This window comes from Rhinoraja longicauda, chromosome 8 (assembly GCF_053455715.1).
Source record: "Rhinoraja longicauda isolate Sanriku21f chromosome 8, sRhiLon1.1, whole genome shotgun sequence".
NCBI classification, from domain to species: domain Eukaryota; kingdom Metazoa; phylum Chordata; class Chondrichthyes; order Rajiformes; family Arhynchobatidae; genus Rhinoraja; species Rhinoraja longicauda.
This window is the reverse complement of record NC_135960.1, coordinates 21,262,163-21,289,068: the sequence shown is the minus strand read 5'-3', so window position 1 is coordinate 21,289,068 and position 26,906 is coordinate 21,262,163. Positions and strand designations below refer to the sequence as shown.

The window sequence follows — 26,906 nt, the reverse complement described above, 5'->3', positions numbered from 1 at the left end:
CCCCACTTTTTAAAAAGGGAGGGAGAGAGAAAACGGGGAATTATAGACCAGTTAGCCTAACATCGGTAGTGGGGAAAATGCTAGAGTCAGTTATTAAAGATGTGATAGCATCACATTTGGAAAGTGGTGAAATCATCGGACAAAGTCAGCATGGATTTACCAAAGGCAAATCATGTCTGACGAATCTTATAGAATTTTTCGAGGATGTAACTAGTAGAGTGGATAAGGGAGAACCAGTCGATGTGTTATATCTGGACTTTCAGAAGGCCTTCGACAAGGTCCCACATAGGAGATTGGTGTACAAACTTAAAGCACACAGTATTGAGGGTTCAGTTTTGAGGTGGATAGAAAATTGGTTGGCGGACAGGAAGCAAAGAGTAGGAATAAACGGGTCCTTTTCGGAATGGCAGGCAGTGACTAGTGGGGTACCGCAAGGCTCAGTGCTGGGACCCCAGTTGTTTACAGTGTATATTAATGATTTGGACGAGGAAATTGAATGCAACATCTCTAAGTTTGCGGATGACACGAAGCTGGGTGGCAGTGTTAGCTGCGAGGAGGATGCTAGGAGGCTGCAGAGTGACTTGGATAGATTAGGTGAGTGGGCAAATGCATGGCAGATGCAATATAATGTGGATAAATGTGAGGTTATCCACTTTGGCGGCAAGAACAGGAAAGCAGAGTATTACCTGAATGGTGACCGATTGGGAGAAGGGGAGATGCAACGTGACCTGGGTGTCATGGTGCACCAGTCATTGAAAGCAAGCATGCAGGTGCAGCAGACAGTGAAGAAAGCGAATGGTATGTTGGCATTCATAGCAAGAGGATTTGAGTTTAGGAGCAGGGAGGTTCTGCTGCAGTTGTACAGGGCCTTGGTGAGACCGCACCTGGAGTATTGTGTGCAGTTTTGGTCTCCTAACCTGAAGAAAGACGTTCTTGCCTTAGAGGGAGTACAGAGAAGGTTCACCAGATTAATCCCTCGGATGGCAGGACTTGCATATGAGGAAAGACTGGATAGACTGGGCTTGTACTCGCTGGAATTTAGAAGACTGAGGGGGGGTCTTATAGAAACATATAAAATTCTTAAGGGGTTGGAGAGGCTAGATGCGGGAAGATTGTTTCCGATGTTGGGGGAGTCCAGAACCAGGGGTCACAGCTTAAGCATAAGGGGGAAGTATTTTAGGACCGAGATGAGAAAACATTTCTTCACAGAGAGTGGTGAGTCTGTGGAATTCTCTGCCACAGAAGGTAGTTGAGGCCAGTTCATTGGCTATATTTAAGAGGGAGTTAGATGTGGCCCTTTTTGCTAAAGGGATCAGGGGGTATGGAGAGAAGGCAGGTACAGGCTACTGAGCTGGATGATCAGCCATGATCATATTGAATGGCGGTGCAGGCTCGAAGGGCCGAATGGCCTACTCCTGCACCTATTTTCTATGTTTCTAAATCATTCCTGTAAAATAGAATTGTAATATTTCAGTTTACACTCTTATGCATTCATTATACAAGCCACATTTTACTGTTCTATTTCCACAGGAGCTTGTAATACCAATACTAATGTATTTCAATTCCTGTAATATGGAATTAAATAGGGCAGCAGGTCAGCAGTACAACATTAATTCAGTCACGACAGGCGACCAGTATATGTCACATGCTCCATCTCACATTGTCTTCACACAGCCATAATAATTATATCAACCGGCATTATCTATGGTGAGGGACTGCTGTGTAAATGATGCAGCTTTGAGTAATGTAGGATTTAGCAGTTTTATTCGCAAGCCACTGTAGAACAATAGTGTTAAACACAACAAATGCATCCACACACTGAGGGCTAATGCTATTCTTTGAGTCAGGTCTCACATAATTATGATTGGTTGCCTCTGACAAGAAGTTCGGCTTTGCACTCGAAGAGGTACATTTTCCTCAACTTATATGTCAATACTTTTAATTATTTATAGTGACGAGACACTGCAATTTCTTTCCTTAACATTCGCTGGGTGATTTAGTATTGTATTAGACTTCTAAAGTAAACACATTTATGGCGTGGAGGAACGCATGAAGCTCAGAGTGTATACCCACAGATTTTTACAGGTCGTTTAGGTGGTTATGAAGGTATACCGATGTACTCCTTTATCAGTTGAGGCATAAAATATAGGAAGAGGAAGGTCATTCTGGAACTATGTGCAACACTAGTCAGGCTACAGCTTGAGCACGGCACACAGTTCAGGTTATAACATTACAAGAAAGATGTGGTTACACTGAAGGTGGTGCAGAGGAGATTTATGGTGTTGCCAAGACTGAAATGTAGCTGTGATGAAAAATTAGATAGGTCAGACTGTTTTCAGTGGAACAGTGGACTCCCAGGGGAGATATAAATGAGGTGTATTAACTTATGAAGGAGTAAATAGGAAGGACCTGATTTTCTTAGCAGAATGCTCAAAAGCCAAAAAGCATGGATTTCAAGTAAGCAATAAGAGGATTAGAGGGGAATTAAGTAAAATAGTTTACAGCCAAAATGGAAGCCAATATCTGAAGCTCACTGTCTGAAAGGGTGATGAAACCCTCATCACATTCAAAAACTACTAGGATTGGTGCTTGAAGAGCCAGGAGCTGCAAGGCTATAGATCTAATTCTGGAAGGTGGGATTTGCGAGGACTGACATGATGGGGTGAATGGCTTCCTCTGTGCTGTAATTTTTCTTATGATTCTATGCTATTTCCAGAGATTGTCCAATAAAATCTTAATAGTTCTCTGAAATTCACGATTATTATAAACATATCCATATTCAAAATTCTTAACACTTCAAAACAATCTTGAAGAATTGAGATTATTGATCAAAATATAGTATGACTGATTTCATTATCAAACCATTCTTCTTCATGTTTAATTTAGAATACAAGGATGCCCACTGGAGTAAGTAGAAGTGCAATCTGTCTTTCCTTGGTGGTACTGAGCTCATGGAAATGTTGCCCTTTGGTAGCGTGCATCACTGCACAGAGAAGTCAATGAAACTGAATTTTAGGAGGCAAGTACAACTGGACATGCATGCTGTTCTCCTCCAAGATCTTGTACCCATTATTGCAGATGTTCCCTCTGCTACGTGCTAACTTTGCTGAATGGCAACATACTTGCCTGAGAGACATAACACCAAGAAATAAAGCCCAACCCATGAAACTGCTGTACTTTGACAGACACTGTCTGTTTCACAATAAACTAACGGTCTTTCAGCCTGATTAAGTAGAAGCAAAAATACACAGGGGCTAATCATAAAATTTGTGGTCTAAATACTGCCTTGATCAATATTTATCCTTCAGTCAATGATTCCAAAACCAACTCAATTGGCCAGTGACCTCATTTTGAGGTATCTTCCTGTATTTAAATTGCCTGTCCAATGAACCTACCAAAGAACAGTGTCTACGTTGAAAGGTAAATTCTTCATTAATTGTGAACAATAATGAGACCGTATGGACATGAAAGACATTGTACAAGTGCAAATTCTTGATTTAGCCTGAATGATATTGCATCTTGATTTCAAGTCATAAATATTTACTTAAAATTCATGTCACTACTTATTCTTGAATGTTTGAATATGTGGATGTAATCTGCAATGCTGAATGCATTAATAGTTAGAATACTAATAGTATATTCATAGTAAAATAAAGGCACGCACCACAGTCCACTTCATCAGAGTTGTCACCGCAGTTATTTATTTCATCACAAACCCGCTCAGGTCGAAGGCACACTCTCCCATTTTTACATCGGAATGATCTTGAGGGAGGACACTGAAATTTCACTGTTTAATAAAATATGTAAAAAGCAAATTTTATCAAAATCCATTGTACCATAACAAAAATATTTCTTAAAATACCTATTAACTGTTACCTGTTAGTGTCATACCTACTTCCTCTAACATATTCCTTACTGACCCAACATCTTGCCACTAACACTGAGCTGTTCAAATTAAGTATGGTTGATTGAGTTGTTACCCCTATGGCAGATTTAGCTTTTAGAAATATCCCAGCTGCATTTCCCATCTGTGCGGCAGTTAATGTTATTGTTCACATCCCTTCATGGCTAATGATTTTTATATTACAAATCTGAAATAAAAGGGAAAATAAGGGAAACTGATAAGGTCAGGCAGCATCTGTCAAGAGAGAAATAGTTATTTTTGCTGCTCTGGAAAACTGTTTATTATAAATTTTTGAATAGTCACCAAAAACTACCTCCTCCAATACCATCAGTCAACCAATACTACTTAAGAGTCTCAAATTCTTAATTTGAGAGGGAGGGGGGGAGGAGAGGGGAGGGGGGAGGGGAGGGGAGGGGGGGGGTGGGAGGGGGGGGGAGGGGTGGGAAGGGGGGGGGGGAGGGGGGAGGGGAGAGAGAGGGAAAGGAAGAGATGAACATCAAAGCATTTACTGAATTTAAAAAGGATGACCAACATACCACACATTTCTGGGTTTTCATCAGAGTTGTCTCCACAATCATCCTCACCGTCACATAGCCATGATATAAGCTTACAAAGTGTATTGTTGCATTGGAATTCATCCACATTGCAGGTTGTTTGCACTAGAAATCCCAAATTATCAAACAGTCTAATGTAAAAATTCATACAACACGATCATTAATTTCAATACATATATGTCAATTAAAGGATGACACTCGATGGACTTATTCATTTATGGAATTATTTTCCTCGCCTCTCCATGCAGTGATTTATTGCTAACCAGTAGTTTTTTTAACCAGTAGTTAATGGAAAGTTCCTTGTTTTCTTATGACATTACATGGAACAAGAAACAAGCATGACGTATTTAAGATTCTTGGATAATGTTTTAATAATATTGGGAAAAATAGAAGAAAATGGTGTATTATATTCTTGTACCTCATCTTTAACATTTGTGTAAATAAGGTCCTTTTTAAAATTTGGGGACAGGAATCGAGTGAGCAAAGGGTGAGGTGAGCTTGGTTGAGCTATCCCTAAGCTCTTGGGACTTAACTGCATGCTTATTGTCAGCTCTCTGTGAGCAAATGGTAGAAAGCATAAAATGGTTGGCAGGCAGGAGCAGATTAATGAGAGGATATGATCCCATCTTGTCAGCCTGCGAATTTCACTTGGGAGGTAAGTGGGCAGTCAGGTCATTGGATAGAGTACTAATTGATACGTTGACAGTATCATCAGAGGCACATTGTTAATAATCAGTGAAGGGACTGCAGCAGCTACGTGAAGGTAGCCTTTTTAGAAATAAATGTGTTAATACCTTCACTTATACAGAAGGCAGATATTATACTATGTTGGTTTCTTAGCAGTTACAATTGTACAGCAGGCTTTGAACATTTTATAAGATGTTCACTGGAACCTGGCAAAATCACTAAATAACCGTGCACTAAAAATAAGGATTTTAATCTCCTTCATATATGCATAGAGAATTATCTGGGTCTGAAGACATTCAAAGCCGTGACCATAAAATTATCAACCAAGAACCCACCATATGGCAATAGAATTTACTGAGCATAAAATGTCAATTCCCGATCATAAAATCCGGGCAATAAGCAAGGCTCACTAATATGGTAATATATTCTGCTTCGACATATCATTCTAATGGAAGCTGAAAATTAAAGTGATACGAGAGAAGCCATTTAAGCTTTTTCAGTTACCTTGTTCACAGCTTTCCTCATCACTGCCATCTAGACAATCAGTCTCTCCATCACAGTGCCACCTGACAGGAATACAGTGCCCATGCTTACACTGGAACTGATCCTCCTTACATTTAATCACACAGTCTTTCTGTTAATATAAATCATATGCAAAGTTTAATGTAATAATGTTTGTCACCAATGCCATATGGCTAATTACTAAAGAGTCAAAAACTACTAAAGCATGATGCTAATCATCTGTTGTAAATTTGGAAATGACAGCATTAAGGGCAAATAAAATTTACACTTACTTAGTCAGGCAACATCTCTAATGTGCAATGTTTATTTATAATAATACTCATAAATCATTATTTATTGGGAATATGTTCATATAGCACAGTAACAAATTTCAGGGACCGCATAAACATTAGCCTTTTGATTTACAGGTACAGTGAGGAAACAGGCCCTACGGCCCACCGAGTCCGTGCCGACCCAGCAATCACCCCATACATTAGCACACCAGGGACAATTTACAATCTTACCAAAGCGAATTAACCCACAAACCTATACATCTTTGGGATGTGGAAGGAAACTGGAGCATCCAGAGAAAATCTGCATGGTCACAGAGAGAATGTAAAGGCAGCACCCATAGTCAGGATCGAACTCGCCACTATAAAGCAGCAGTTCTACTGCGGCGCCACTGTGCCACCCCAATGTTTTAAATATTTAATTTTAATACATCATTCCATTTAGCTACCTGCAACAATTCAGAATTGATGGGATCTAAATCGAATCTCTGGATAGTTTGGGCAGAATTCAAAGTCTGAGTCTTTCAAAAAGAATCACTGATTATTGGAGATATTAAAAATTAGTTCAAAGAGTCTTAAGTAATTAAAAAGAATAAAGACTATTAAAAAAATACAATCAATGAACACACAGTATGGCTGCACTCAACTTTGTACTCAAGGTCATCCAAATACATTCAAATAAATGGGGTCACATTATTTATATCAGCCTTGACTGGCCAAATTCAAAGTGAAGCCAGCCCTTCAGATCAGCAGATCAGTGCATCTCCCCTGGATGCAGAAGATAATCTAGCCACTGAGTGAGAAGTCAGGTGCATACACGTTTGTGTGGAAGACAGAGATGCTGTGAGCAGTGCTTTACGGAACCATCAACCGTTGGTGAGAATGATCCTGCACAAGTTCTTCATTTCTGGGCATCCCCATTTCAAAAGCAAATTGAAGCCTCGGAGAGGGTAGGGAGGTGATTTACTAAAAGTGTATCAGAAATGACCGACAGTTATGAGTCATTGGAAAAGCTGGCATTTTCTGCCTTGATGCTTGAGGGGAGGATTACCAGAAGCGCTCAAAATTATGTAGAGTTTCAACAGAGCAAGTGTGGGCAATCTCTCGCCACTGGCATATGGGCAGGTCTTCAGAGAATGCAGATTAAAGGTTATTGGCAAACTAACTGGAGGAGATAGGAGAAAAAAAATCCCTTTTATGCAGCAAGCTTTCACAATTTGGAATGCATTCCCTGTACGAGTGTGAAAGCAGATTTAATAATAGCTTCCATGAGGGAATTGGACATGTACTTGAAAGAAAATGTAGAGCTTTGGTGAAAGTACCAGAATGTGGGACTGGCTGGAATAGTTTGTCAAAGAACTGGCAGGCACAATGGCCTGCGCAGTCTCTGCTCTATAAAAACTGGCTTTGTATGCATTGGGTGTTGTAGCTAAAGAACTAGATATGGCAGATCATATATTTTCACCTCCAGCTACATAGAATAAATAGACACAAAATGCTGGAGCAACTCAGCGGGACAGGCAGTATCTCTGGAGAGAAGGAATGGGCGGCATTTCGAGTTGAGATCCTCATTCATACTGAAGGGTCACGACCCGAAACGTCACCCATTCCTCTCCAGAGATGCTGCCTGCCCCGCTGAGTTACTCTAGCATTTTGTGTCTACCTTCGATTTAAACCAGCATCTGCAGTTCTTTCCTACACATAGAATAAATAGTTTGATTTTAAAACTTACACACCGAAAAAAGGTACATTGGAAAAATAATACATGATAAACTTCTGCATGGCATTTGCAGCTTATTAATTTCTTCAAATAATTTTCTGAAGAGTGAATAGGAATATATAAAGCACTCCAGCAAACAATGAATATAATTGCTTTGTACTTTGACAAACAGCACTGCTAGATCACAAAATCTGTCAGGATGTACAGAATGGAGAGATCAACAGATAATTATCCAAGCCACTCAAAGGGAATGGATTTGAAGGATTGTAAAAAAATGTTTCTATAAACTATCCATCAATGTCTGATCATTCAGAAGAAGTTTGAACGGGTATTAAAGTTCTCCAGAGATTCTGACACAAGCATTTTAAAAAGGGGACTACATCTCAAAGTATAACGATCTCTGTAAATTAACTCCAACACTCGAATGCCATATCATGTTGATGAAACTACAAGAACACATGCGGCAGTGAAGTGGATGGATTAGCAGGATTTGGTTACCATCTGCTATGCAATACACTATCATGCCCTGACAAAAACTCATGACTGACACAAAGGGGAATCCAGAGGAAAAATCAAACTGCACCACTTCTAGAGAAACTTTGAACTCCAACTCTGTCCATGCAATATTCCAGCACTGATACATAACAAAGTATCTGTGTATTACTATTAAGTAATTCAGTTGCCTGAAACATAGCTGAGGTTCTTAATGGGGCTGCACTAAAGTTGCAGAATGTAAAAAGCATAAAGAATGAAATGCTCATCTGAAGCTGAATTAATTATTAGTGGCCATTTGCAGGCTCATATACCAATATCACCATTTCCTTGATGTTTCCGACAATTTGCATTTTTATGGTGTATGATTATTCTCAAAGATTTCTCTCATCTTACTCATGAGTATTTTTACATGATGATGTTGACCTCAGTCAGGAGTATGCCAGGCACAAATACATTGTCTTCAATGTTGAGTTGTGCAGCTGACCATGGTGCTTAAACTGAGGTGGAGAGTGGTTAAAAAATTATCTTAAAAGAGTAGGTGGCACAGTGGAGCAGCGGTAGAGTTGCTGCCTTACAGCGCCAGAGACCTGGGTTTAATCATGACCTCGGGTGCTGTATGTATGGAGTTTGCATGTTCTCCCTGTGGGGTTTCTGCAGGTGCTCTGGTTTTCTCCCACACTCTAAAGACGTTCAGATTTGAAGGTTAATTGCCTTTGGTAAAGTTGTAAAATTGTCCCTAGTGTGTAGAATAGTGTTCGTGTGTGGGCTGATTGTTGGTCAATGCGGAATCAGTGAGCTGAAGTGCCTGTTCCCACACTGTATCTCTAAAACCAGTAAGTACATAATCATTAACATTTATTCGATTTCTGCTGTTTTAATTTAAAAAAATAGGTAATTGCAGTAAGCAGCAAAAAAATATATATATATCTTCTTAAATAAAAGCTGTAAGCATTTATTTTTATGCCTGTAATATCAGGATGAATTAACCAAACACACTCTGAAATTGTTGATGGAGGACAGCAGGTGGCAGTGTACTGCTGTTTATCCACTGTAGAAATCTCATGATATCAAGGATGAGCTGCTTTCACTGCAGCTCTGAGGAGTGGAAGATGCCTGTGTATGAATTATTCTAATGTATGGTGGTTGTTGCACATTAGCCACCACACAAATTTGACAGAGTAAGGTCTTGAAGCATTAGTAATGCCATCCAAGTTTAGTTCTGCTTTACAAACTTAGCATAGACACATGTATTTGGACAAACATATGGATGCACGCAAATATACAGACATACACATATTGAAATATATAGGTTTAGAAATATAGAGACATATAAATAGATAGACATTTAGAAATATATAGATTTATCTATTTCAGTATTATCCTCTCCTGTTTCCTATATATCGGCGAGACTGAGTGCGATTATTTCGCTGAACACCAATGCTCAGTCTGCCTTGGCCTACGCGGTCCACCAATTACAAAACATTTCAACTCCAATTCCCATTCCCATTCTGCCCTGAGCCTCCTCCACTGTCAAAGTGAGGCCACGTGCAAATTGGAGGAACAGCACTTGAAATTTCAAATTTCAAGCAACACTTGCATTCCCTCTCTCTCCGTCCCTCACCCACTCTGGTCATCTTGCTAGTTTCACTGTTTGTATCCCTACAGAATCAAGGGATATGGGGGATACGCAGGAATACCGATTTTGGATGATCAGCCATGATCGTATTGAATGGCGGTGCTGGCTCAAAGGGCCGAATGGCCCACTCCTGCGCCTATTTTATATGTTTCTATGTTTCATTATCACCTCTTCCAATGTCAACAATGGACCATTGTGGGCTCCACCTGTCTTGAATTATCGGTGATTTGTTCTGTACCTTTTCATGCCTCTAGTTTATCTCTCCCCTGAAACGTCACCCATTCCCTTTCTCCAGAGATGCTGCCTGACCCATTGAGTTGCTCTAGCATTTTGTGTCTATCTTCGGTGCAAACCAGCATCTGTGGTTCCCCCTCACAACATTATGCTTTGAATTTGATTTGCGTGGAAAACATTAACTATGATAGCAATTGTGGGGAAAATGCTGGTTGATGGATTACCTGTGCACATGCTGAGCAGTCACCAACTCCACTAACAGTATTTGTACCAATATATTAAAATAAATAATATTTGACCACATCCTACATGTCTTGTCCTGGAAAAACCCCAAGACATTTCAGCGAGGAGGACGAAGAAAAAAAAAACAGTTGGGGGAATGGTAGCAGTTAACATAAAAAATACTCAGTTGAAAAGGCTAATGTTTTCAAAAGGTGAGTGTCTGAGGGATCCAGACGTTGGTCAAGGCAACTAAAATCTATGCTACAGAGATTAGGGGGAAAGAGGTAAAGTGGTCAGGAGATCAGGCTGACGGTATTGCTGAATATACAATGAAGATATTGTTGAGGTAAGGAGGGGCAATGCCAGATAAAGATTTAGACAAGGGTTTTAAGTGGTTAGAGATTGGATAAAGTTAATGTTCAAATGAACAGTAATATTATTAAGGACATGCCACTGAAAAAAACAACATGCAGGTCCATCAGTAGGATTAGGGAAAGCAGATAGCACATTGGCCTTTATCATAATGGGAGTCCTGCAACAGTTCACTATACTACTGTTCACTACACTAGCGATATTGGGTTTGCTACATGAGTTTTGGTTTGCGAAGCCAAGGTCTGCATTCTCTCAAATTTAGAAGAATGAGGGGAGATCTCATTGAAATTTCCAAAATTGTGCAAGCTGGATGCAGAGGGGTTTTCCATGGGCAAGGAGTCTAGAACCAGACATCTTGGTCTCAGACTGAAGGATAGCCCATTTGGGACTGAGATGAGGAGAAAATTCTTCATGTGTGGTTAATTAATCTTTCGAATGCTCGAACCCATTGGGCTGTGGAGGATCAGTCACCGAGTTCAGTTAAATTCGAGATTGATAGATTTGTGAGTATTAAGGAAATCATGGTAATGAGAGGAATAGTGCAGGTAAATGGCAATGTGGTTGAAGATTAGACATGAATGGTATTAGACATGAAGGCCCAGACAGTGGACTCCGAACCTGATTTTTTTGTGTGTGTGTTGTTAATTTAATACTTTGTGGGTCAGAGAGGAGGTGTAGATCAGTGTTGTGTGATGTGTAGGAAGGATTTAGTGCGGCATTGTATGGATGGCTGTGTTTTGAAAGTGTGTGTTTGTGAGAGGCAATGTATGTGGATTTTGAGAACTTTATTCTTTATTCAAAATTTAAATGAGAAATAGCTGATGGAGTGAAATGCTGTAAGATACAGCTCTCCCTTTCGGTGCGTTTTATGTGTGTTATCTGTGTTATGTCTGTTAGTCAATTTTAGTCATGCAAACCAGGCAAATCAGGCAAATCCTACCTACAACCGAAAGGATCTTCTGATCATAGGATTCCAGTGCAATCGGGACCTTATGCGCGAATTTCCACACCCGCAAAACATACCGGAAGAGATAGCCAGGACACCGGGCGCTCCGTGGATAGTTGTCGGCGCGAACAGGCGTCGCAGGCGGAGGAGAAACAGGAAGCAAAAGCGAGGATGCCGGTCCGGTATACTTGCCAAGCTAAAGAGACAGCCACACAAACCACCGCTACCCAGCATGTTCCTCACCAACGCCAGATCCATCATCAACAAAATGGACGAACTAAAACTACAGATATCAGCAAACAAACTCGTGGAGGACTGTTGCATTCTCTTAGTAACAGAGACATGGCTTCATCCACTTATCCCAGACGGAGCCATTGAGCTAGCCGGGCGTACAGCGTTTCGTTGGGTCAGAAACATCGACTCCGGTAAGAGCAAGGGGGGGGGGGGGGGTTATGCATTTACGTGCACAACAACTGGTGCACTAACATCCAAATCATAGATAGCCACTGTTCTCCTGATCTGGAGTCCCTAACAGTTAAATGCAGGCCTTTTTACCTTCCTCGTGAATTTACAGGGGTTATAGTAACAGCAGTCTACATCCCACCGAATGCTAACGCTAGCACAGCTTTAGGCTACCTGCTCGGTGCAATAAACTCGCAACAGAGCACATATCCAGAAGCAGCCCACATCATAGCCGGGGACTTCAATCATGCAGACCTAAAGTCAGTTCTCCCGAAACTTGAACAACACATAAGATGTGCTACCAGGGGGAAAAACACACTAGATAAGGTTTATTCAAATATTAAGAAGGGTTTCAGGTCAGCACCACTACCACACCTGGGGCAGTCAGATCACCTGTCCATATTCCTAACTCCAGCATACACCCCACTCAGGAGGAAAGCTCCAGTCACCATAAAGACTGTTAAGACATGGCCTGAAGGAGCTTCCTCGCAGCTGCAGGATTGCTTCGAAAGGACCAACTGGGATATTTTTGAGGATCAGGACTTGGAGGAGTACACATCAACTGTACTTTGCTACATCCAAAACTGTGTTGACAATGTCACCGTTGACAAACGCATCCGGTTGTATCCCAATCAGAAACCCTGGATGACAAAGGATGTCAGGTCTCTCCTCAAGGACCGTAACACCGCCTTCAGGTCTAGTGATAGAGCTCTATACAGTGCTGCTAGAACCAACCTGAAGAGAGGCATCAAGGATGCCAAAGCGTCCTACAAGAGGAAGATTGAGGACCACTTTACCAACAATGACCCACGGCGGGTATGGCAAGGCATCCAGCACATCACCAACTACAAGACCAGCAACCGCACGACTGCCGACGGCGACGCCTCGCTGGCAGAGGAACTTAACTGTTTCTTTGCTCGTTTCGAGGTGAAAGCTACAGTGGCAGACATAACACCCTCTCCAGCACCTGACAGCAACACCTTCACTGTGCAGGAGTATGATGTTAAGCGCGTGCTCAGAGCAGTGAATCCCAGGAAAGCTGCAGGCCCTGATGGTGTGACGGGCAGAGTGCTGAGGGAATGTGCAGACCAATTATCTGAGGTCTTCACAAAAATCTTCAACCTGTCCCTTTTAAAATCCACCATCCCTCCCTGCCTGAAGTCCGCCACAATCATCCCACTGCCGAAAAAGTCTGTCATCAGCGGCCTTAACGACTACCGTCCGGTAGCACTCACACCGGTCATCACAAAGTGTTTCGAGAGACTGGTCCTGCAGCACATCAAAGCCAGCCTCCCACCCACCTTCGACCCACACCAGTTTGCCTACAGAGCAAATAGGTCTACAGGGGATGCCATCGACACTGCTCTTCACACTGCACTGACCCACCTTGAACACCAGGGGAGCTATGTGAGGATGCTCTTCCTCGACTTCAGCTCTGCCTTTAACACGGTCATCCCGAGCAGACTGGTCACCAAACTTTCTGACCTTGGATTTTCCCAAACCATCTGCCAATGGATCAAGGACTTCCTGACCAACCGCCCCCAGACCGTCAAAATAGGCCCTCACCTCTCCTCCACCATTACACTGAGCACCGGCTCACCACAGGGCTGTGTGTTGAGCCCCATCCTTTACTCCCTCTACACTCACGACTGCGCCCCCACCCATCCCACCAACACCATCATCAAGTTCGCGGATGACACGACTGTGGTTGGACTCATCTCAGGAGGAGATGAGACAGCCTATTGGGATGAAATCCAAAGGCTGGCAGCATGGTGTTCAGTGAACAATCTTGTCCTGAACTCCTCCAAAACAAAGGAACTTATAATTGACTTCAGAAAAACCAGTGTAGAATACGACCCACTCTACATCAATGGGGTCTGTGTGGAAAGGGTACCCGCTTTCAGGTTCCTGGGTACGCACATCGCAGAGGATCTTACCTGGTCTACCAACACCATCACCACAGTAAAGAAGGCACAGCAGAGACTCCACTTCCTGAGGATCCTCAGGAAAACCAACCTGCAGGAGAAGCTCATGTTGTCCTTCTATCGCTGCTCCATCGAGAGTGTGCTGGCATACTGTATAACCACATGGTATGCCAGCTGCTCAGAAAAGGACAGGAAGGCCCTTCAGAGGGTCATCACAACGGCCCAGAAGATCATCGGCTGCCCACTGCCCTCCCTGGAGCACCTGTTCAGCCTACGCTGCCTCAGTAGAGCAGGCAAAATAATAAAAGATCCATCCCACCCCGGCCACCGTCTGTTTGTTCATCTGCCCTCTGGTCGACGTTTCAGGTCGATCAAATCCCGAACAAACAGACTTAAGAACAGTTTTTACCCCAGGGCCATACGAGAACTGAACACTACCTTTGCACTAGGCAACACCGTTAAAAAATCTTGTACTTAATATAATTGTATTTATTTGTTTTTGCATTTATTGCATATACGTTTGTACGCACCGTCAGGATTGGCTATTTTTTAATTTCGTTGTACTCGTTGCAATGACAATAAATGAATATTATATTATGGTGAAAACATATATTTGGGGCTTGAAGTTCAAATTTGGATAACCGGGATATGGGAATATTATCTGAGCAAGTGTGACCTTGGGAAGGACTTGAAATACATTTCACACATTGTGTGTGAAATTTGTTTGTGTCCACTTGTCTCTAAAAAGTAATAAGAGGATGAGTACTTACTTCATCTGAGCTATCAGAGCAATCATAATCTCCATCACATCTCCATCTGGCAGCAACACAACGACCGTTGGCACAGGTAAACTCATTCATGGAGCATGAGCGAAGTGCTGATTTATGATAAAGAAGAAATTTAAATGTTTTAATCATGTGTTTCATCACCTTCCAATGAAGATTTCTTCTATCACAGCTACAAACTTGAATCGTATCCTGAATGCAAAATGTTGTCATGCCAATTTAAATTCTAGAGCTATATTATTAAGCTTTAAATCAAGCTGAATATTAATAGTGACTGCTAAAAACTATTTATGCAGAGTGTTCTGAGCAAATTTCAGAATTTAAAAAAAATCAAAAGCCACTAGATACGCAAATCATAAAAGATATTGAATTGGAAATATAATCGTGTGCAGAATTTTAAAAGTACTTAAGTCTGATAAATCTTGACTGTGCCATTGAACCTATTAATTTGTGAACATATTTAGATTTTGAATGGAATTATTCTAATTGGTGTGTGGCAAAGTATTAAGTAGGTAGGATTCTTTTTTTCCTTACTCTATATCTAAGTGCAAGGATCTAAATATTACCTGGGCCATATCTACCTTTTGTATTTATATTACAATCTCTGCCATTGGAAACTGCTCATTGCTCACTCCAGCATTTTGTGTCCTTTACTAACTTAAGGCATTTGCCTGGAAAAATAAAACTGTTAATCTGGTTCATACAACTGTTTCATTGGCTAGTGTTTTCAGTTCTTTTTGTTGTGGCAGGGAGATCTGTATCATGTTCTCCAAGAAAGAGAAAAGATTGAACAAATGTAACCTTTATTGTCTCAGAAAAAGTCTTGGAGTCACTTGGGATTAACAGATAACCAAGTGGATCCAATTGAGACCAGACCAACGGTCTATGCAACAATGCTGGCCACTCATAGGGTTTGCTGGCTTGGCATGTAGATAATCTGTCAAAGACTGCATATTAGAGCCAATTTCAGAACTATACATGGTACAAAATAGCCAAAGAAAGATATACTTAAGGAGTGCAGTGAAGGCTCACCAGGTTGACACCTGGGGTAGAAAATTTATTGTACCAGAAGATTTTAAGTAAAGTAAATCAATGCTCACTTCAATTTAGGAGTATGAGATATATTCTCATTCACAATTCCTACAGAGCTTGGTAGGAAGGGTGTAGAGTTGATGCTTCCCCTGGTTGAGGCATACTGTACCAGAGGGTGACAATCTCAAAACAATGGGTCTGCCATTTAGGACAGGGATGGGGAGAAAGTACTTCACCTGGAGGATGGGGCATCTTTGGAATTTGTTGCTAAATTGGGCAGGAGCTGCTCAATGAGTATCTCAAAGCCAGATATTGATTGATTTTCAGGACATGGGACTCAAAGTATATGGAGCTAAAGAAAAGAATAATTGCCACAGCGAATGAATTGCATAGCAGGCAAGAGGGTTCAAATGGACCACATCTATTCTTATTTTTATGTTACAATGTAAGGCCAAAGCACTTCTGCAGCAATAAGGTCACATAAGCTCTCAAGAAGTTCAGCATTCCAACTGACAAATGAGAAAATACTGTTTGCACCACACTATCCAGCAAAGACAAATAAAGGCTAGTGCATTTATTGCACAGAGTCAAATGGCTAATGTCAAGTCTGAAAAACATGGTGTGCTCCAACCTCCATGAGCAAAATGATATGTAGTGACGGTGAATAGATCTGCTACTCAGGCTTTTGGCACTTGTCCCATACCACAGCCAAGCACAGTGGCTGGCTGACTTTTCTCACTTCTTTTATCTGTCACGATGTGAAATGGCTTTCAGCATGTGAACCTTGATGTACAAAAAATAGACACTATTTTTCCTCACAGGAGAGAAGGCAAAGGCAGTCTTTAAGGTGCTGTTAGGCAACACAAATCAAATATCTTGAGCTAAAATTCTCCAGCTCATTTCCTAACTTGTGGCATCACATTAATTCTATATTTTTGTGTTTCTTACAAAGGCTCATCAAGATGAAACATTAACTGTTTTTTTTCCCACAGATGAGTTTTCCAGAATTTTCTGTTTTTATCTTAGAAATCCAACATCTGGTTTTATTTTTATTTTCCATCTTGAGGATTAAAACTGGACCTCAATCCTGCAAAAACTTAATTTTAAAATTCTTGTATTTATGGGTTCAAGATCTTACACATTCTTCTCATTGTTAAGTTTAGAGATGAAGTTTGAGAATGGGTTATTTGGCCAACCGAGTCCACGCTGACCATCAGTCACCCATTCGCATTAGTTCCACGTTATACCACTTTCTCATCCACTCCCGACACATGAGGGGAAATTTGACAAAGGCCAATTAATTTATAAATCTGCATGTCTTTGTGGTGTGGGAGGATACACGAGCACCTGGATGAAACCCATGCAGTTATAGGGAGAACATAGTCAGCCCCTGAGGTCAGGATATAATCCAGGTCTCTGGCACTGTGTGAGGCAACATCCAAACCAGCTGTGCCACTATGCCATCCTGTTACCTGCTGAAGCCTGTGAATTAAGTGGGATTTCCTCAGTCATTAACCCTTGGACAATTCTTCACTTTACCATTGACTGAATCAACTGAAAAGTACTACCTAAATCTTCACTTTGACCTATCTCTTTTAGAGCTGCACCTTAAAAACCTTGACCAAGTTTTTGTTAAATGCCCTCAAAGTTTTTTTTGCTCAGTGTAAAAGGTTAGCTAAGAAAACAACAAGTTTTAGGACAATAAAAGACAACCCCATAGCCCCTATCCCATCGTCTGGCATCTATTCCACTCCATATAAAAACATATGGACCTCAGTGATATTGGTTTTGGTTTATTATTGTCACATATACCGAGATCCAGTTAAAAACTTTGTTTTGTATGCTATCTCATCAAATTATAACATACATGAGCAAAACAGGTAGTGCAAAAAGAAAAAAAACAACCAGACTATCAAATATAGTGTTACTTCTACCGAGAAAGAGCAGATTTTGTAAAAGTGCAAGGGCTATAAAGAGGTAGGTTGGAAGATCAGGAATACAGGCTTAGCTTAAGAGAAGTTCATTCAGTAGCCTAATAAAAGTTGAGAAGAAGCTGTTTGTGAATCTGGTGGTAGTGAAAAGCAAAAAAAAGGATGAAAGCACATGGTGATTTGAAAATGAAATCTGGGCATCTGAAAAATAATCCTGGAAGCATTTAGCAGGTTAGTGAACATCTGTGAAAAGAGAAACAGCATTAACATTTTAGGTTGAAGACTCTTCCTCATAACTGGTAAAGATGGCAAAGAGTCTTCAATGTGAAACATTAATGATGCTGCCTGATCTGCTGAGTGCTTCCTTATCTTTTTTCCCCAGATTTTCATCATTAGTAATTTTTTGATCTTCAAAATTTAGGTATTCCTCACCTGGGCATCCAAAATTTATGATGCTTATTTCCATACAGTATCTACTTTTAAAAGCTCTCTTACATCAGCTTGAAGCCTTTGTACCATGTTAAGTGCGCTATAAAAATCCAAGATGTTGTTGCAAAATAACCCCTTCAAACATTTTGTGCAATATGTCTTTCAACTTTCCTGGTTCATCAGAGGAAAGATTAGCTAATTATCTATTGAACTGTGTGCCATTGATGGTTTCTTGAAATTCACGGTCCAATCTCAGATAATTGCAGAAAAAAATCTGTTACACTATTTGAATTATTGTTTATTCTATGAATGTTAAAATCAAATTATCAACATAATTGTTGAAGACAATAAAAAAACAGCCAAAAAGTTTCTTTTGAGAGAAGCAGAATCTAATTAGTCTGTGTGTGTAATTACAGAGTAAAATTATTACTAAATAACTTGAAGATTTATTTTACAGAAATGCTGTTAAGAAGTAATGTCACTGACAAGGAAGGAAGAATTTCTGTCCAATTTCCCTGCAAGCAAGTTTAAAAAGATAAGATAATTATAAGAAACATTTTAAAATGTTTTATTTTATCTAAATGGCCCACTTCAGATATTTTTCCATCGCTAGTTGATTTTTCCTAGATTTTTCAAAAAGGCATCATGCGTGTCCTGGGGCAGTTGTATGGGACCTATGAATTAATTAGCAATCTTGCACCAAACACCCTGTCTTGGAAAGTCTGTACTCAGCAAGGAGGCAGGAACACATAGCTGTGATATGTCTTCAATTTTGTATGTTGCACCTGAACTTGTAAAGCTACAGCAAGTCAGAATTGCATTGTTCTTTTCCAAGTCCAAATGACAATTACACGCTCTTGACTTCACTCTTGATTCATGAGATAGGTCTTATCTCTATGGAGAAGCATATTGGAGTTCTGGAAACTCACATTGCTGTGAATACAGAAGGCTTGGCACAAAAGCCTAAAAGAAAGTTTCAAAGTTACTCAAGGGCACCTTTCCAAATTTCTGCCTTCGAAAAATTTAAATCACTGCAGTGGCAGCTGGTGATGTTTTTGTCAGGGGAGGCTCATATTATGCAAGTTTAACTCAGTCAGCTTGTCACCATGACAATGGAATCTTTGTGCATGCAAATCATCATTGATCAGAAATTTAATTGAACCAGGCAAATAAAACTGTGGCTACAAGGGGAGGTCAGAAGCTCAGCATCCTCATGAGAGCGCACAAACCCTAGCTCTCCAAAGTGTTCTCATCGTGCAAAAGGCACAAGCCAGGAGTATGATGGAAGATTCTCCACTTGCATGGATGAACAAAGATTTAACCACGCTTGAAAATTCACTGCAATCCAGGACAACAAAGCACTCTTGTTTGGCACACCATCCATCACTAGAGGCATTCACTCTTTTCACCACTGGTGTACTGTGATGTAATTTCTATGGCCAATGAGATATAAAAATCCTCAAGGCTGCTTTGACAATATCTCCTAAACATGTGATCTACACCACAGAGAATGAAGTTAACAGGCACAAACTGTGTTTCCCTTTTAAACTGATCAAGAATGGAAATATATTGTCAGTTCTTAATCATGTCCAGGTCAAAATGCTGAAACTCCCTATCTAATAACTCCATGTGAATATTTTAATCTAATGCCTGCAGCAGTTTAAAAAAGCAGTCATCACCATCTTTTCAAGGGGAACTAGGGATAGGCAAGATATGCTACTCCTAACAGTACTGCCTGCATTATGTGAATGGAAAAAAAGCAAAGAACCTAGATTTGGCAAAACAGAAATAAGATCCTGATTACATGAAAGAGAAACTTACAAAGATTTTTGGGAGTGTCAAAGAGTCAAACATTTGATTGGAGGGTAGATTAGAGTTCAGCAAACATTCTAAATTTCATAGGTATGAAAGGGGATTATTAACACAGTATAATTTTTTAGATACACAAGTATGTACATGTTTACTTCCAATCAATTTCACTCTTTCTTCTAAATAAAACTTATTTATGATAATAAGTGATGATTACATTAATGACCCTCAGGGTAACAAAATGGATAGAACCCAGTCTTTAATAAGACATCTCTTTGTATATTCACTCCATCTACGAAGCATCTTTGTAATGAAAAATGTAATTTCCTTCTTCTTTTAACTTGAGTGATTTTGCTTAAAACCAGGAAACATATTCAGCATAGAATCTGAGAGCAATTTTGTTGTCTTGCCAATTGAATAATAAGTGACCAATTTTACAAGCACTGTCAATACTACGAACATTTTCACATAGAAAAGCAAATGGTCAACGTACCGCATGATTCCTCGTCAGAATTATCTCCACAGTCATTATCATAGTCGCACTGCCAGTGGCCAGGTACACAACGATTATTTTTGCATCGAAATTGATATGGATCACAAGTTCTTTCATCTGAAAGACAATTAAGTCATGGAGAAGTTTCTTTTTCTAATGTTTTGAATTTTAATTCTAAAAATAAACTGTATTCTGAACCAAAAACATATACAAAACAAAAACTGTGCCAAAACTCATTCATTCTCAGTGCCTAAACATTCAATAGTGCCATACCGAGCAGTGTTATCATAAAGTCATAAGGTCATAAGTGATAGGAGCAGAATTAGGCCACTCAGTCCATCAATAATAATAATAATAATAATAATAAAACCTTTATTGTCGTCGCAACAGGTACAACAAAATTAAAAATAGCAATCCTGACAGTGCGTAACACGAAAAGTAAAACATATATGCAATAAATGCAAAACAAATAAATACAAATGTATTAAATACAAAAGTTTTAACAGTGTGACCTAGTGCAGAAAGTAGTGTTCAGTTCTCGTATGGCCCTGGGGTAAAAACTGTTCTTGAGTGTTTGTTCGGGATTTGATCGACCTGAAACGTCGACCTGAGGGCAGAAGAACAAACAGACGGTGGCCGGGGTGGGATGGGTCTTTTATTATTTTGCCTGCTCTGCTGAGGCAGCGTAGGCTGAACAGGTGCTCCAGGGAGGGCAGTGAGCAGCCGATGATCTTCTGGGCCGTCGTGATGACCCTCTGAAGGGCCTTCCTGTCCTTTTCTGAGCAGCTGGCATACCATGTGGTTATACAGTATGCCAGCACACTCTCGATGGAGCAGCGATAGAAGGACATCATGAGCTTCTCCTGCAGGTTGGTCTTCCTGAGGATCCTCAGGAAGTGGAGTCTCTGCTGTGCCTTCTTCACTGTGGTAATGGTGTTGGTAGACCAGGTAAGATCCTCTGCGATGTGCGTACCCAGGAACCTGAAAGCGGGTACCCTTTCCATACAGACCCCATTGATGTAGAGTGGGTCGTGTTCTGCACTGGTTTTCCTGTAGTCTATTATAAGTTTCTTTGTTTTGGAGGAGTTCAGGACAAGATTGTTCACTGAACATCATGCTGCCAGCCTTTGGATTTCATCCCTGTAGGAGTCTACTCCACCATTCAATCATGGCTGATCTAGGTCTCCCTCCTAACCCCATTCTCCTGCCTTCCTCCCATAACCCCTGACACCCGTACAAATCAAGAAGCTATCTATTTCTGTCTTTGAAATATCCATTGACGGCCTCCACAGCCTTCTGTGACACAGAATTCCACAGATTCACCATCCTCCGACTAAAGAAATTCCTCCTCAACTTCCTAAAGGAATGTCCTTTAATTCTGAGGCTATAACCTCTAGTCTTAGACTCTCCTACTAGTGGACACATTCTCTCCAATCCACTCTATCCCAGGCTTTCACTATTCAGTATGTTTCAATGAGGTCCCCCCCCCCCCCCATTCTTCTAAACCCCAGCGTGTACAGGTCCAGTGCTGTCAAAACTCCCTTGCCACTCATTTGCCCCCCCTGGGGAGATATCCCTTTCTTTGTTTGAGGGGTGTCCCCACAAGACTCAATATCCAGCAGCAGGTGGAGCCTAGACTGTGGTCCTCCTATGTTGAAAATATTTTGCTATGAAAATATTAACTATTCAAATTAACCTCAGTGGAGGCCTACAGATAACCTTTACAAACAAAAAAAACAAAGCACTCTAGGCAGTTAAAATATATTTAAAATTGGCAAATATTAATTACATCACACCCATCATACCATTAGTGGGATAGCATTCGGTTATGGGTAGATTTCCATTATTATGTAAATAAAACATTATCATATAATTTAACATTCTTTCTTCTGACTTATTCTTTCTAGGCTCCAGAAAGAAAATCCAATTGATTCCACATTTTCTCTCTTTGCAAAAAAATGTTGATGTGATCAGTATCATTAAATCAGTTAATGGAAATATAGTACGATTTGATGCATTCTCAGCAATCCTTGCACTTCCAGTTGCCAAGGAATTTTCACAACTGAGTTGTTTTTTTGTTGTTAATTATTCATGAGATAATCCCTTTCTCCAGATGCAGCACAAGCCATTTTAGTGGATTTCACAATTCAGTAAGCAAAGAAAAATGGTTTATTGTGTTGCCTGACTACTGGTGTTTCGCTCTTCAGAGTTTCTGATAGTTATAATACAAAATTTATTAATTGACCCATGGAATAGTAATAGAGAATTAATTCCATGTCACTGCTAATCGGGCAGTAACATGATTCATAATTGATTCATAATTGACTAATGATTTAACATCAAAATTATTACAACAAAACGGTTACCAACAAGCCACAGTGCAGTTGTGATGTGCAAGGAGTGAGAAACAGTGAACAGTCCCAGTGAAATGAGGGAAGTTATCAGTGACATTTTTATTAACTTGCACGTTGATGAAAAAGGAAAGGTTGTTGTTGAATGGAGATGAATATAATTGTGAAATTATCCAACTGAACAGATCTTGAGTACATCCTGATACCAATATCAACAATGGTGCCAAAATGCAAGATAGTTGCTCTAGGTAGCAAAACAAGTAATGAAATTGCTAACGCCATTTTACTTAATAAAAACAACTGCCCTCTGTGAGCACTTCCTTTGCTGAAATTGTCTTTGAAAACACAGTGGTTGAATGCAGATTTATTGTTGTCAGACACAAGATAAAACACCAGTAATCTCATGATCACCAACACTGTCAAGTGTAACACTACTCTTCATAACAAGTTGTCATACTTCTGTAAATACACAGGGCAGGTCATTCTTAAATACATCTGTGATGTAAATGCATTTTTGCTGTTGCACTCATATTTCCAGATAGGTACTGCTTGCTTGTATTGTCCCTTTTGATGGAGTCAAGACTGCATAACAATCGCTGACGCTCTGTGAAAGGGACTATGAACAATAATCCAAATTGCATGTTAAATATATGACCATGTGAATAATTCATGCTAAACCGATGAATGACACTGTTTTTATAAGCACTGTAGATTCATATACTACAAAACTTTAATGATTGTGATTATTGACTGGTATTTACTAATCCATTCATGTCCAATATTCTGAGACAAGGCACTGGGTTTTTTTCCGCGAGGCTGGCTAAAACAAGTAATGTAGAAAAAAAACTATCAGACTTGCAAATAAAATGGCTGATAATTTTGAACAAGGCTCAGTAGAATTTAATAGAAAGGTTCTATAATCTCTTCCAAGGCATCGTGAAATGTTAATAAATAACAACAGAGGGCACAAACACAATTCAATGGTTCTACATAAAAAAAGTACAGGAACAGGCCCTTCAGCCCACAATATCAGTGCCGAACAACTAATCTCAACTAATCTCATCTGCCTGCATATTATTCATATCCCTTCCTTCCTTGCATATTCATGTGCCCATCTAAAAGCCACAACTGCCATTATCATATCTGCCTCCACCACCACTCCTTGCAGCACATTCTAGGCACCCACCACTCTCTGTGTAAAAACATGCCCTGCACATCTTTGCCCTTTTTACCTTAAAGATATGTCTTTGAGTCTTTGATATTTTCATCATCAAAATAAGGTTTTGACTGTCTACCCTATTTATGCCTCTCATAATTTCATTTTCTTCTATCAGATCTCTCCTCAGCCTCTGACACTCCAGAGAAAACAATCCAAGTTTGTCCAACTGGTCCCAACAGCTAATACCTCCTAATCCAGGCAGCATTCGTGTTATCATGCAGATACTTATGTATCATGTACACAAATTACATATAGAACCATTGTGTGTGAAATTTCTAGTTCAGTATCTCTAAAACTTAAACTGTAATAATCATCTAAATTAAATCATAACATGCTGCTGATAATCAACCGTACATTCTAGGCCGAGATACCTGGTATAAAAATTCTCAAGGCATCTTCGTCTACTGGCAGCTGACAAGATATATGCCAATAGGACCAAGATTGATGGAACTCACTGACACAATCAAAATAATACAGGTGCACAATGATTGTCAACAGATAGCGCCCTCTGATGATGTAGTGCTACGTCAAGAAATCCTAGATAAATCCAGTTTACTTCTATACATTGTAAAACATCCAATGTAGATTTATTTTTTCTGAATAGTATTTTTTACATGTGTTTTGTGTCCATGTTTCTTTCTGAGATAAAAGAAAGTCATTCAGCACATCAACTAAATGCTGATTCACTGAGAAATTCCATATCCCTCACTTACTTCCCTGTATACTATTCTTTCCCATATACCCATTAACTCCCTACCCACAAAAAAAGATACAAAGTGTTTGGAATAGCTCAGTCAGACAGCATGCCGGGATAATATGGATAGGTGATATTTTGGGTCAGGGCCCTTCTTCAGAGACCCTCCTTTAGAGTCTGAAGAAGGCCCCTGACCCGAAACGTCACCTAGCCATGTTTTCTGGATGCTTCCTTACCTGCTGAGTTACTGCAGCATCTTGCGTCTTTTTTTGTAAACCAGCATCTGCAGTTTCTTGTTTCTACAGCTCCTTAGCCACCCGTAATTCACCCTATCAGACACTTGCACGAGGGGAGATTTACAGTAGCCATTTAATCTACTGACAGGAACATTTATGTCTGTCTGTAGGACAGGTCTCCCAATTATGGCCTATCTGCAGGCAATAGTGAAGAGAATATTTGAGGGTCATCTGGATGTGGTTTTCCAATTTGAATGCCATGATTAGGGCAGTCCAAATGGTAATTATTTACAGGTTTTGTCCAAGAGACTTGTTTTGAAGTTGCTTATTTTTCTGATAAACCCACACATATCACACCCACACATTTTATGAATGTATTTAATGCAAAAGGTATCTTATCAAAGAATATTTTATAAAAAAGGCAGGCTCCTGGATTATTTTACTTCTGCAAGTATGCAAATAAGTTTGAGTGGATCCAAGCAAAAATTCAATGCAGAAAATTTATGCAATTCTGACCATTACTTATATTTATATTTCCAAATGGATATAGGGCAAAACATCTGCCACTGAGGATTTTTAAATTGCTTTTTTTTCATCAAACAACTGGGCTGATTAGAATTAAAATTAAATCACAATATCGGGAGTTCAGATAAAGATTCATGCTCATCCAAAACTAAATTACAGTGAGCTTTCTGAAGAGAAAAATATCTGAACGTGAAAAAATGATTTAGTTAGAATTCACTTTTTTGATAAAAGCAGTGAAGACGTTATCCTAAATTTGACGCTAATCCTAAATCTTTTCATGTAAGAAGATGAACTTCACAATCATTTAAATGTTGAAGGAAGCCAATGCAACTACTGGCCAATTATTATGATTTGCAAGTGTGTCACTGACTGCAAAGATGCTGCTGTATGACAAGGCAAATATTTGATTATGTGAAATGTATCTATCGGGCCAATGATCAGAACTAATTAAAGTCAAACTGATACAAAAAGCTCCATGAATTACATTGCAAATAGTAAGAATTCAGAATGATGTTTCTGTCACAGAAAGCTGGAGTAGCTCAGTGGGACAGGCAGCATCTCTGGAGAGAAGGAATGGATGACGTTTCGGGTTGAGACACTTCTTCTCTACCCAAAATATTACCCATTCCTTCTCGCTAGAGATGCTGCCTGTCCTGCTGAGTTACTCTGGCTTTTTGTGTCTATCTTCAGTTTGAACCGGCATCTGCAGTTTCTTCCTACACATTATGTTTCTGACAGTTCATTGCAGTTTCAAGCATCTAAACTTTGATTAAACATAACAAGAACATATAGTAAAATTGTTTTTCCCAGGAGGTTCATAAATGTTTAGTCAAATAAAACTTGCTGCAGTCACAGAAGGTGAAAATAGGGCATATAAGACCACCAGCTTGGTGAAAGATACAGGTTTAATAGGTCATTTGAAAGGAGGAACATAAAAACATAAGAGATGGAAGCAGGAGTAAGCCATTTTGTTTGCTTTGCCATTCAGTAAGATCATGGCTGATCTATTTCAACATCCCTTGCTGCACTACTCCTAATATCTTTTGACACTCTTGATATTAAGTCAGAAACAAAAATTCTCTTCTACTATGCTCTGAATGACCAATCTTTAATTTAAAATCTGACTAGTCTTTATTTCTAAATCACTTGATCTTACTATCTTACAAGACAAACTTTATCCCCAATGTACTCTATCAAATGCCTTGAGTATTTTAAGTTTCTTGAAAATTACCTCTTATTTTCCATATATTCCAGATAACATAGACCCATCATAACATAGACATTTGACAGTCAACCATTTGACCTCAAACCCAGAATATAATCGATTGCATGTTCATCGTACTCCATCCATCTTAAGTTGATCCTTCCTTAGATGGAAAGATCCAAACTAAACAGAATATTACATCTAACGTTGCAATGCAGTTCCATGCAAAAGAATAAAAGGCAAAAGACTA

The 26,906-nt window shown here is 39.8% G+C and overlaps 1 protein-coding gene across 1 annotated transcript in view; it reads right to left on the bottom strand.

Moving 5' to 3' along the window:
* Positions 1-26,906, bottom strand: part of LOC144595762 (low-density lipoprotein receptor-related protein 1-like) — a 1,259,652-nt gene that overhangs the window by 67,946 nt on the left and 1,164,800 nt on the right. Inside the window, exons 68-72 of the mRNA XM_078403382.1 lie at positions 20,428-20,544; positions 14,719-14,825; positions 5,650-5,779; positions 4,441-4,563; positions 3,665-3,787 (exon numbers count right to left, since the gene is read on the bottom strand). Coding sequence (XP_078259508.1) covers positions 3,665-3,787; positions 4,441-4,563; positions 5,650-5,779; positions 14,719-14,825; positions 20,428-20,544 — 600 coding nt within the window. The remainder of the gene's footprint in view (positions 1-3,664; positions 3,788-4,440; positions 4,564-5,649; positions 5,780-14,718; positions 14,826-20,427; positions 20,545-26,906) is intronic.